Here is a 12,714-nt window from a genome sequence, read left to right as displayed (position 1 = left end):
CCCTGTTCCCCTGAGCACTACCAGGAGTGACCAGGAATAATGGTCACAAGCTGGCAGAGGGTAGATTTAGGCTAGATATCGGGAGGTACTACTTCACAGTCAGGGTGGCTAGGATCTGGAACCAACTTCCAAGAGAAGTGGTGCTGGCTCCTACCTTGGGGGTCTTTAAGAGGAGGTTAGGTGAACACCTTGCTGGGGTCGTTTGACCCCAGTACTCTTTTCTGCCATGGCAGGGGGTCAGACTTGATGATCTGCTCAGGTCCCTTCCGACCCTACAAACTATGAAACTATGAAACCACTTCTGCTGGCCAATGCAGACCCAGCCAGGCTCCTCCCATCCCCAGCTGCACATGGGAAGCCGACTTCAGCTGCATGCCGCTTTTCCTGGCCAGTGCAGACCCGGCCAGGTCCATCCCATCTGGAGCAGCATGTGGCTGAAGCCAGCTTCCCACATGCTGCTGGGGACGGGGGGAGCAGTGGAGTCTCCTGCCCTTTGAGACCAGCTGGCACAGGCAGGGCGAAAGTGCAGCAGCACCTGGGGAAGCCACCACTTGATAGGGGATGGGATGGGCTGGCTGGGTCCCAGAGGGCAGGGAAAGCTGTGGCTGAGCCCCCTGTGGCTCGGGACAGGAGAGGTCCTACAGCACTGGAGGGTGCTGTGTTGGTGAGGGGACCTGGGCCTGGGCTGGCTTCTGCTGTGCCACGGCAGGGGGGAGGGCAGCAGGCTGAGATGGATCAGGCAGGACCAGGTCATGCTGGCACCAGTGATGGGTGGGGGGGGTTGGCCAGCTTTTGATGCCTGGGGATTGATGGGATGGGCTGGGTCCTTGCTTGTGGTAGGGGTCTGGTGACCAGTACTGGTCAGGGGAAGAGAAGCTGGGCTACATTTTGCTGTCCTGAAACCCCACTGCTGGGGCAGGATGTTAGAGGGGTCACAACCCCTTGCTACCTGGTAAGTTGTGCATCTGCCTCATGGCCCAAAGGACAGAACTTGTGGGAACCCAGGAGCAGGCCATGTACTGTGAGGGTGGGCCCTGGTGTTGGGCAGTGTTTCCCAGTCAAGGGGTACACTTTCTGATGTCAGGGATCATGTGATGAGGGCAGGGGATTCTGGAATGGATATTGCAAGCGGGGCAGTTTGGTGTTGGGTGGGTGAGTCTTATGACAGACCATATGATAGGGTGTAACTTTCAGTTCCAAGGCCACCTCTCCAAAAGGAGTACTTCCAGGGGAAGGGGAGGGACTTCCGGTGGCAAAGGTCAGGGGTCAGGACTTCCAGTCCCAAGATGACAACAAGGGAGGGGAGCAACTGAAGGGGCGAGGCTACCCATGCAGCCCTCGACAGCTTGTCAAAACTCATCAAGCGGCCCTCCACCCAAAATAATTACCTGCCGTGTATTAGAGGCATCCAGCTTGAGAGACTTGGTTTTGTGTTCCCTCCTTACCAGGGAGCTGGGGAATGAATTTACTACAGAGTAAAATCTCAGCTATATTACTGTATACTAATCACGTACAGTTTCCACATCTAGCATTTGCAAATTTCTTACAAGATGTAACATGAGTGTTTACTACTTTCTAGAATAAAAGATTTTAGTTCTTCCCTCTCAGCTTCCCAAAAGAAAGGTTTTGGCTCTCCTAAATTCTGACTGAGAATAGCTCCTTGCACATATTTTGTGTCCAAGCATGAGTGTGCTGTGAATTTAATAATACGTTCCAGTTATACTTAAGTGAGATATGAGAACCATCTCTTCAGTGTTAACAAGAGGGACATCATAAACATTGTGGTTTTCACCATCACAATCTTGTTAACCTTCTTTAAGCTTTGTGGCTGAGGGAAAGACATAAAGGAGACTACTATTCAGCCCACTTCCGAGATACAGAGATCACAACCTTTACTTTTCGTGTCTCCTTCACACAACACCTCTCTTTTGCTTTTTACACTGAATTTGGATGCAAACAGGATCATCAATGGACTTCCAACCCGGACAGTGGTGGACTGCTCTAGATTGAATTCTTTAGGTTCTAACGGTATCTTACTGAGACAGCCAAAATGTGACTTCCTTCTTAGTACAGAACTTTAACACTTAGCTGCAGCTTAGGACATTAACAAGAGCATACCAAAGATTTCCTGCCATCACAGAAGTTATGTATATCTCATATTTCTGAAGAATTATCTGGTGGACATAGAAGAATTTATGTCATCTCCTTCCTTGCCTACATCCTCTCCAACCCCTAGGTGAGGCCAGGAATGTTCCCTTTATATAGGGTCTGACACCTGAACCTATGATCAGCTTTTTTGAACTAGGTGCTAGATAGCTGCTAAATAATACTAAGAATCAATTCACTGAAAGATGGTATATTGGATCTAGACCAAGAACTTTATTAATTTGCTGCAGTTGCTGCCTGGAAGTAAGAAAAATAAGTGCTGGGTATTTACACAGGAGACCCAGAAACTGAGTCAGAAATGAAGGCTAATATTTGGGAATCAGACACCACCTTCTGCTTCTCTTCTAAAAGGCTGTCTTGGTTTCATGCCTAATGAAGAGGTGTTTGCTTTGGGGGAGAAATGACTTTGAAATGCAAATATTTGATATAAAGATTGCCAGTGGCTCCATGATACTGATTTTGGTTTGGTTTTAGTGGGGTAAGCTTTCATACAGTATCTTCAACTTTCTCAGCAGAAACTTAACCATATGATGGCTGTGAGCCAGGCTTACCCACAGCCTACCAAAAAACCTTGGCATGAATCTTGCCCATATGACAGCTGGAAGCAAGTTTCTATGTCGCCTGCTCAACTATCACAGCATGAACTCTGCCTGCATGCCAACTGGAAGTTGAGAACCTGTGGTTTGCTGTCTTTGTCTACTACTTCTGAGGGGAAACAAGAAAAAAAGTAATGTGTTTCAAATCCTGTACCTTGACCATGGTTGGAAATAGGTAATTGTACTTCAGCTCCAGCAGGTAGTTCAAGATGGGTGGGATGGATGGCTGGGATAGAATTAGGGACCTCCCAGTACACAGTCCTGCTTGCCTAGAATTTTTACAAATGATGATAAGCATGCCTCTAAGTGGAGCAAAGCATATTTTCTTCCCTACAAAAAGCCATCTCAACATCCAGGTCATGTCACGGATGGAATTCAGGTCTGCATGGATCTTTTTCCCATCTTTTTGGGACAGCAGGTTAGAGAGCAGCAGCAAGATCTTGGGGCTCCACAGGGATAGATGGAATATAACTAGGAACTAAAACTGCTCTGGACAAACTGGGCCCACCAAGATAAGCATGAAGAATCTTGTCTGACTTTGCACAATACTCTGGGTATCAGAGTGAGCAAGCAAATATACAGAATAGTAGTTTCCCTGCTCACAGAATAAAGATATCCTCAGACAGGGATCTCCTTGCTGCTGCAAGGTGCATGCTACCCTGGTGATGCATCCACTGCATGAGCAGCAGCAGCAGGGGTTGGTGGTGCAGGGTTGTGCCCCTCACTGCTGCGGAGCAAGCAGGGGACACCTCACCAGGACAGCATGGAGCTCACAGTGGCAAGGGACTTCCCTGTGCAGCCCAACCATTCCCTGAAGTGCAAGGTTTCATCCACTGGGCTGGGGAGGCCCTGGGGGAGGGGAACAGGGTGGGAGCCCAAGCCCACAGTGGGCAGCCTACCCCATCCCCACCCTGCACACGGATCTGGGGGGCACAGAGCCACCCCCCCACCTGAGCCCACAGCAGGCAGGCAGCAGGCAACAGACAGAGGCAGGGGGAGCCGGGCTCGGCTCCGCTGCAGCAGCCACTGCCTGCTGCCAGAGGCAGGGGGCTGTGGACACAGCTTGCACAGATCTGAGGGGCACAGGTCACCCCAGGCAGTACATGCAGTGACAGGTAGCTGCTCCCAGCCAGGGCCCCGCAGCCATGCATTGCAGCCCTAGGCCCCACACACCACCCAGCTGGGCACCAGCCCCAGCCCTGCCCAACTCCTGCCCTCCCTCCCTATGGGGGCCTCTATCCCGCCCACCCACTTACCAGAGGAAGCTGCTGCCCAGGCTGCCCGTGGACTAAAGGTTGAGCACCCCTGGTTTAGACAGATTCAGAAAGAGATTGGACACATTCTTGGAGGAAAAGGGCATCAGCAGCTACTGAGCATATGAGTTAGGGATACAGCCTCTGAATCAGAACCTCCTAGACCAGGGGTAGACAAAATACGGCCTGTCAGGCCATTCTAGCCAGCCTGTGGAGCCCCTAAAAATTTAGAAAAATGAATATTTATCTGCCCCAAGCTGCCTGTCATGCAGCCCTCGATGGCTTGCCAAAACTCAGTAAGCAGCCCTCTGCCCAAAATAATTGCCCACCTCTGCCCTAGACCTTAAATGCTGGAGGCTGCAAGTCAGAAAGGAACAGTGTGGAAAACCCCCTGGTTATACCCAGTTCACTCTCCCTTTCAGCATCCACTCTCTGCCACTGTGTGACACAGGATAGATTTATGGTCTGACCCAGTAAATGGCAGTTCTAATGTTCTTAAAGGAAGGACCTAAAAATGACAAACTTTCCTGGAATATTAAGTTCTCCCAGACACTGTAAGTAACTTAGACTGAACACTGGCATACACAGGGCCATCAATTAAGACAAGGATGCCCAGCAGATATGCCTCTACAGCTGCTTCTCCCACTGCTGCACAGCCTGGGGGAGGGGAAGGGAGGCTGTGTACTACTGGTACAGCCTGCACAAAGGGGAACTTGTACAGCCTGCACAGTGGGATGGGGGAATCCCAGGAGGGCTTTCCCTGCAGCATATGATCTGTGGTATGCAGCATATGGGCTGCACTGAAGTTGGAGAGCCCCAAAGTAAGGGATAATATCTGAAACTTGTATATGTGGAAAAAACCATGTTGCAAACACAAAGAGATAAGACAGTCATCTCTGGAGAAAAGAAACCAGACCTACCAAAAGCTTTCCCAGGTTAGGAAAGCCCAGTAGTAAAAAACATACCGCACAAAGAGTTTTGTTTGTTCATATGAATGACAAAGGGCAATGAAAGAAACAACAACAATAGTAATTAAAACTAAATAAGGACTCAGTTGGACTGTCCCTAGTATTTGTGACTACAGTCTGGTATTGCCGGAAGATTTCTGGCAAAGTAAAAATCCCATGACTTGCAGTCAGTTCCTGCAAGTTGGCAATATTATAACTCACATAATATGAAGTGAACTGAATCAGTCTGGGATAGCTTTTGCTTTGCATTGTCTGATCTCTACAGAATGTGGAAGCTGGCAAAGATTTCTTTAAACGGCTTTTATACCACTGCCACCTTTCCACCCTTCTACCTTCCCTCTTATATATCTTGCGGATTCTCCTTCAATAAATATTCTAGTGACAATTAATATTTAACTCTATTAAAAGTTAAATCTGCTTTTAATATCACTAATATGACACTTTCAAACTATGATTCTTATATATTAATAATTGACAGATATTGTCATCAAACACTCATCTGACATGCACAATTCAAAGTGTGATCAATATAACATTGTTGTCAGAACATTTCCTTTTGTCTCTCACTGTGCAAATGCCTGTCAATCCAGTTTCCTTCTTTCCTGTATTATGAAAGTGCATACAATCTAATGGACAGGTAGGCACTGAACTCTTCATGGAATGATGAGGCATTTTAGTAAAAAATATAACAGACTGCAATCACTGCACAGTTACCGATTTCTTATTTAGGAACTAAAAATCTCCAGGCTCAAAGTTTCTCAGAACCTCAAAAAGTACTTCCTTTATATACTAACTGCATGCTTGCCAAATTTCAACATTAACTCCTTCTTATCCATGATCCTATAGCTTTTTGAAAAACTGGAAAATTATTTCTTGGATATGGCTTACCTTTTTTATTCCAAATTTGCCAAAAACTGCAACCTAATACAATCCCTACCAGGCCAAATTTGACCTGAAATGATCCACAAAGTGATAGCTTTCTAAAGCAGACCTTAATAAAGGAAACAATAGACAATGCTACCTTAATAAAGGACCTTAATAAAGCAAACAATAGACAGTGCTACATACTTTATCTATAATATGCAGACTAATGGATACCTTTTTACTAAGTCTGTGGTTTTCTTTCTCCATTTTCAGAATCTTCGAATTACTGCCTTCTACAGAACCCACTGTATTTTGCAGCTCTTCCACTGTCTTCAGCAAACTCTGGTTTTCCATTTCCAGCTTCAGTAATCTACTTGATGTCAATTCATTCACTTCATGTCCAAGTGACTTTTGTGGCACTGAAAGATTTAAAAAAAAAAAAAAAAGAAGAATGTTACTTAACAGTAACTGGAGTTAAATAATTTGAGGGCAGCCTCACATTTAACATTTGTAGGATTTAAAGCTTGCATCATAATCCTCTAAAATTCTGCTGAGCAATGCTCATTACAGCCAAGCACCCATTTTCCCAAGCTGGCAAAGGTTATCAAAGGTTTAAAAGTGGAAATAGTATAACCATTCTTCAGTTCCTATCATCAGTTCAAGAATTAGTAATGTAAGACTCCAAAGAAGTGAGTTAGATGGACAGGGAATGTAAATATACAGAAACTCACCTTACACACTTCAGTTACTGATAAATAACCTTCTTTTCTTCTTTGAGTGCATTCTGAATATTTATATTTGTTGGAGTTAAGTGAGAAGTAGAAGAAGTTGGTTCAAGGACTGAATAACTGCCAAAATGAGCATTAGCTCTTGACACCAGGTCAAGAACATACTAGAAGTTAATGCAATTTCACTTTTTTTGCATCACAGCCCAACCTCAAAAGTTTTTTCCTTAAAACAGATCTAGAACTTCAAGAAGTAGTTCTACAAGATTCGTTTGATGAAGCTATTGTAAAAGCATCTTATATTTGTCAATTTCTTTCTAGCTTTGTATACTCTTATATCTTCATATAGTTGAATATATGGAAATTCTTAACAATAATTTTAAAGGAGGTGGGGAAGAGAAAAGGTGCTACCAGTCTGAAACAGAAGGAAAATCAGAAGCAACTTCAGACCCAAAATGGAGGGGTATGGGGATAAAGGACAGACAGCACTAGATTTTCCTTACTGAACATAGAAGAGAAGCCATTAAATCAGCCAGAATTACAGATGCCTAAAAATGCAACTTACTTATATACCTAACTCCTACTGCTCTCAATGAAAAATAATAAACCCTTTTGAAAATCTTAGTAGGCAGCCAGTATGAACACCTGGAAGGGCCCTGGACACCGGGATCCAATGCTGTACCTACAGATCTACCAGAGAGGCAAACCTAGAGCCCAAGCTCTCTGGTTCTTTCTAGTTCAGGAAGCAAAGGACGTAGAAACAACATGCTTCTCTGGAATATAAAGGCACTTTTACAAATGCTCCGGGGGTTGGGGGAAAGAGGGTGGCACTTCAATTAGAACGACTTGCCGTGTTTCTGTGCTTAAAAATGGCAGCAGGGGCTCATTTGATGAGCTTTAGTTCAAGCACCCCCAGCGCCATTTTTAAGTATGGGGATGCTGATACGCAAGGCACAGGAGGCTGCTGGAGCACAGCAATTGCCACGCTCCAGACTTGATTAATTGAGTCTGCTCCGACAACACACTGGAATTCCAGGGCATTGAAGCAGCCCCGGCACTTGTGCATAGGTGCCCTAAGATTCAGACTCTGGGTCCTGACTATATGCTTCATGTTTTACAGAGTCAGGGCCAGTGCACTGGGTTGATCTGGTGACCCACAGACCAGATCTAGCCCAGAGGCCATCTGTTTGACACTCCTATATTAAGAAAATGAAGACTATTACTTTGCCCATTTAAGGGTGATGTTGGAAAAGCAACATTATGCACTAACTTAAACTTACTTTCGACAGTTATAGATGTAAAATAAAATCAAGTTTGAAGTAAGAGATAACTGCTTCAGTACATTCCCTTCTAAGCTGCCTAGAGGAGGAAATGCTCCCAATTTATTGAAGTGGGTTTGTCTGATCAAAAGCGGCATTTATACACATACTTTTTTTCCCATGACATGCTAGAGATCCACCACTTCGGGGCAGACTTGATTAAACGAGTTTGCTTCGCACATGAGCTGAGGCAAACTGCACTGTGCTCTGTGCGCACAAAAAATGTAAGCGGTGCGCTTTTTAACTAAAGCACCTCCAAGGTGTTTTAGTTCAAAAGCGCACCAGCACCATTTTCTCAGTGCTGACATGCATTTCACTGCCTGTACAACAGCAAGTATCGCAGCACCAGGTGCTTTCCAAAGTGCCCAGAGCTGTGGTGCTTGCATGTGTAAAAATGCCCAGAGCTTCTGCTTTCCCATATGAAATCTGAGACTACCCCAAAACATCTTCATCAAGCCTCCCAGAAGTCAATCTATTAACATGAAAAGTTGGTTTCAATAGGATGCTGGATGACAAGACTTGACACTTGGACTGGACTGTTAACAGTCTCCTGACTTTGTCCTGACTTCTAAAAAGGCTTCTTGAATCAAGAGGAGGGGAATAGAGGAAGCTCTTATTTTATTCCACTTCAAAAGACAAGGAGTCTGTCAGTGATGGTCTGCCTTGTTTGTCCCTGGAACAGAAGGAGAAGGACAGGGGCCATTCTCCTTGTCCAGAAAGGGATGGTATTATCCCTATCCCATAGAAACATGGTTCCACTGGGGAAAAAAACAAAAAAAACCCCAAACCTGTCCTTTGGCAGGCCACCCTTTCCAGTTCTGGAGTTTGTCATGGCTCCAATGTATCTCACATTTAAAGAGAATAAAAGAGAACTAGTTCTTTTTTCATACAAAGCTCCAAGGCCTGGGACAATGTGCCTACCTACATATAAATCAAAATCTACAAATACACAGGAATGGCTCAGACCCTGAGAGAGACGCTCTGTTTTCCTCCACAAATGGCAATTAAACATGTCGCTGGAAGGCAGTATCACAGGCAGTAGGAGACATATTTGAAGCTTACTTCTGGCTAACCAGACAGCATCTGAAAACCAGAGGAAAGTGGACACTTTTTCTCTGTGGTCCCTCTGAGAAATGCTATGAAAAGTCAGTAGCATATTCTCTGTGAAGAAATGATGTAATACTGAAACCACATGAAAGTTCGTAATTCTTATCGTGTATGGCCAAAGAATGACTTTACAAACCTGCAAGCCTAAGTAATTTGTCTCTTTATCCTTATTTGTGACACAGTGATTTTCAGGTTATGTGAATCAACCAATCTTTTTTTAAAGTGCCAGACCTAACCATCCCATTGGATATGAGGAAAGATTTATAAATGCAAAAAGCAAAAGCCTATAATCTTTTCAAACCTTCAAGTAGAGTGTCCTGGGATTACAATATTACTGGTGTGGCATAGGAAAGACAATTAAAGCCAGTACCAAAGCCTTGGATGCCGAGACAGTATGGTTCTAAGAGTCATGACCATTTCTTTTGATAGCTCTGTTCTGCTGAAATTGGGAAGGCCCTTTCAATATATTTTCTTCACTACTTGTACATGAAGGATGCAAGTTTTTCCACAAGAATAGAAAAACCTTGCAGAGACAAGAATCCTGTTTGGGACTTCAAAGTGGTACGCAACAACTGTTAGAATTGGGTAACTGGCAGATACCAGGGATTGTGGCGTGAGCAGAAGTGGGATTTGCCTAAAACTCTTTTTGGCTTGTCTTCAGATCTGAAGTTACAGATACTGGAGCTTCTGCATTAGGTACCTCAGCACCTGGAAAACAGAACCCAGCTTTCTGAGCATCAGCTGGTTTCAAAATGAGACACCAGAATCACATAAAGGATACTCTGACAGTTTCAGAGTCAAGAAGTGCTGAAGCATTTACAAAAACCCAGTAGATACTGAAGCCACTTCTAGACTTGAGAAAAGACTTTCAAACAATGAAATGCTAAGGCTCTCTCAGTCACAGATCCACTGAAAGATTTAAATTACTATCAGTTCTAATTCCTTTTCAGTTCTAGTCCAATTGGCAGACAGTTCCATTCTGCTGAAGATGACTTAACCTCCCTCCCTGAGTATAATTTACTTAGTTTACATACATACATTTGGGGTCCATATGCCACCTATTCTGGGTACAGCATCAGCTGGAAAAAACGGTTCTCTTGAGCCTAGGTTCCTACAATCCTGGCAAAAGATTTGGTTGACCTGGAAAGATCTTGGGCAGTGTTTTTCAACCTGTGGTCTGCAGACCCCTGGAGGTCCCACAGACTGTGTCTAAGGGGGCTGCAAAAGATGGCCATGATCAATCAAAAGTATGTGAATACCTACACTTACAATTCAAAGGGGTCCACACTTCCGTTTCAAATTTCCAAGGGGTCTGCACCTCTATTCAAAATTTTTAGGAGTCCACAAATGAAAAAGGTTGAAAACCACTGATCTAGGGATTATGGTATTACATATACAAAGCAGAGTCAAGAATGCCAAGTCCTAAGCACAAGCCTTAGTCAAGTGAGACAGACCAAAGGATCTCTGCACTGCTTATGCTAGATATACATGTTGCCAAGATTATTCACTCAGATTTGAAGAATCTTGCCCAGCAAGAGGGGAATGTAAGAGGAATTTCCATTCCTGCGGTTGAATCTCTCAAGTTGATGCTGGTCTTGCACACCATTGGCTTTATCCAATTAAGTCTGAAGTGTTTCCACTTCCACATCAACAAGGCTAAAGAAGTCCTCTAGCCCTGCATATATAAGATGCCCATGATGCAGGCATCTTTCTTCTTTCTTAGGGAAAGAAAAGGTGATTAACTTCAGTCTAACTTCAACAAATGGACACTCAAACAAAAATAGCCCTAAATGAGCAGAAACAAAAACTGACAAGAGAAGCATCTAGGACACTTCATGTAACCTAATCTCATCTCTGAACATTAAAAGGGACTGAAGGGATTGTTGGAATCACTTCCCCTGTCATTGCCACAGAACCCTACACAAAAGGGCAGCTTTTAGCCCCAACAAATACTGCTCCCTAGAAGACTGTAAGCCTCAAAGCAAAGGAATGTCAAGCTTGGAAGTAGAAATATGCAGAGGCCACTCAAAGAACTATTAGCCATTAACTTACAGGTATTTTAGCCAATGAACTAAGGGAAATAGGAATTTTGATAATCATTAATGTATCACAATAAATCATATTTAACAGTTTCATACAGTAAGTCTTTTAGTTACATGGTTATTGCTTACTAAATTAAAAACAGAGTCACGACACATCGACTAAAAGGATTTCCTGTTATGTTTTTGTTGGTAAGCATAATTATGTAAACATATATACCTCTTCAGTGTTCATTTCACTGTACTATTTTGATACATAGGGTGGGAAGGGACCTAAGCAGATCATCAAGTCTGACCCACAAATATACATATATTTTAGTTTTGCCATTTTCAATATTTTTGTTTAAACTGTCAGCAAGAATTGCTTTGTCTACCTTCAGTGAGCTCAGTAGTTCTATTCATCTGTTCAAGTTCCCAGCCAAGATGCAATGATTCATCCATGCTTTGTTTCTGAGCCATTTCTAGAGTCATATTTTCTTCCATGAGTTCCTCAATCTTCTTTCTGTCCATATCACGCTCCTTAAAAATTATTCACATGAACATTTAAAAACGTCTCAAAATGCACACACACATTAAATTTAATAGCCTATAGTTTATAAAATACCGTATTTTGTCACATACCACATGTATACATATGTGTATGTGTGTTAGTGTTTCATAGTTTCATAGTTTCTAGGGTCGGAAGGGACCTTAGCAGATCATCTAGTCCAACCCCCTGCCATGGCAGGAAAGAGTACTGGGGTCAAACGACCCCAGCAAGGTGTTCATCTAACCTCCTCTTAAAAACCCCCAGGGTAGGAGCCTGCACCACCTCTCTTGGAAGTTGGTTCCAGACCCTAGCCGCCCTGACCGTGAAATAGCACCTCCTGATGTCTAACCTAAACCTACCCTCTGCCAGCTTGTGACCATTATTCCTGGTCACTCCTGGCGGTGCTCAGGGGAACAGTGACTCCCCCAATGCCTGCTGATCCCCCCTGACTAGTTTATAACAGGCCACAAGATCCCCCCTCAGCCTTCTCTTTTGGAGGCTGAACAGGTTCAGGTCCCATAGCCTCTCCTCATAGGGCCTGCCCTGCTGTCCCCTGATCATGCGAGTGTTAAATGGAAAGCTGATTTTCTGCTGGGTTGGAATCACCCTGATTAGACTCCTGTTCTACAGTGAAGCAGCTGTGGTACTCCTGTTTAAGCAGCTGAGGGAGTCAATTGATTTAATGGCTCATTGTTCTTCACTCTATAGGTATTAACAGTCTGCCACTCCTTTTTAATGGTCCTGGTATTCCATTAATCAAACTAGCCTTTCTTAGAGCCATTTTGCTGTCTGCTAGTTGTTCTGGTTTACTTCAGACTCTCTTTTGCTCTTTTCAAAATCACAGATCCTTCCATGAAGAGCAGTCTTTAGCAGCAGCTAGGAATTCAACTTCAGTTAAGCAGGAAAGGGAGGCTGAGTCAGCTGCTACCTACAGACATTCTCTAATATGTTCTAATTAGAATATGTTGGAACACCCTCAATTAATCAAGTTTTCTCTGCATTCTAATTAGAACACCTTAGCATCACCTCAGCATCATGCGTATAAAGCATCCTATGTTTCAAAATGGCTGCAGGGGCCCTTTAACTAAATCTCGTTGAATGAGCTTCAGTTAAAGTACATTTTGTTGTGGACATTTTGTAATGTGGGG

At 43.9% G+C, this 12,714-nt stretch overlaps 1 protein-coding gene across 9 annotated transcripts in view; it reads right to left on the bottom strand.

Annotated features, from left to right (window-relative positions):
• Window positions 1-12,714, bottom strand: part of CCDC88A (coiled-coil domain containing 88A) — a 248,444-nt gene that overhangs the window by 96,398 nt on the left and 139,332 nt on the right. For all 9 annotated transcript variants that reach the window (XM_019516673.1, XM_019516675.1, XM_019516676.1 and 6 more), the window contains exons 12-13: window positions 11,412-11,556; window positions 6,082-6,266 (exon numbers count right to left, since the gene is read on the bottom strand). In XM_019516673.1, the coding sequence (XP_019372218.1) occupies window positions 6,082-6,266; window positions 11,412-11,556 (330 nt within the window). The remainder of the gene's footprint in view (window positions 1-6,081; window positions 6,267-11,411; window positions 11,557-12,714) is intronic.

This window comes from Gavialis gangeticus, unplaced genomic scaffold, assembly GCF_001723915.1.
Source record: "Gavialis gangeticus isolate Ggan-Ray unplaced genomic scaffold, GavGan_comp1, whole genome shotgun sequence".
NCBI lineage: Eukaryota > Metazoa > Chordata > Crocodylia > Gavialidae > Gavialis > Gavialis gangeticus.
This window is presented reverse-complemented; position numbering and strand designations above follow the sequence as displayed.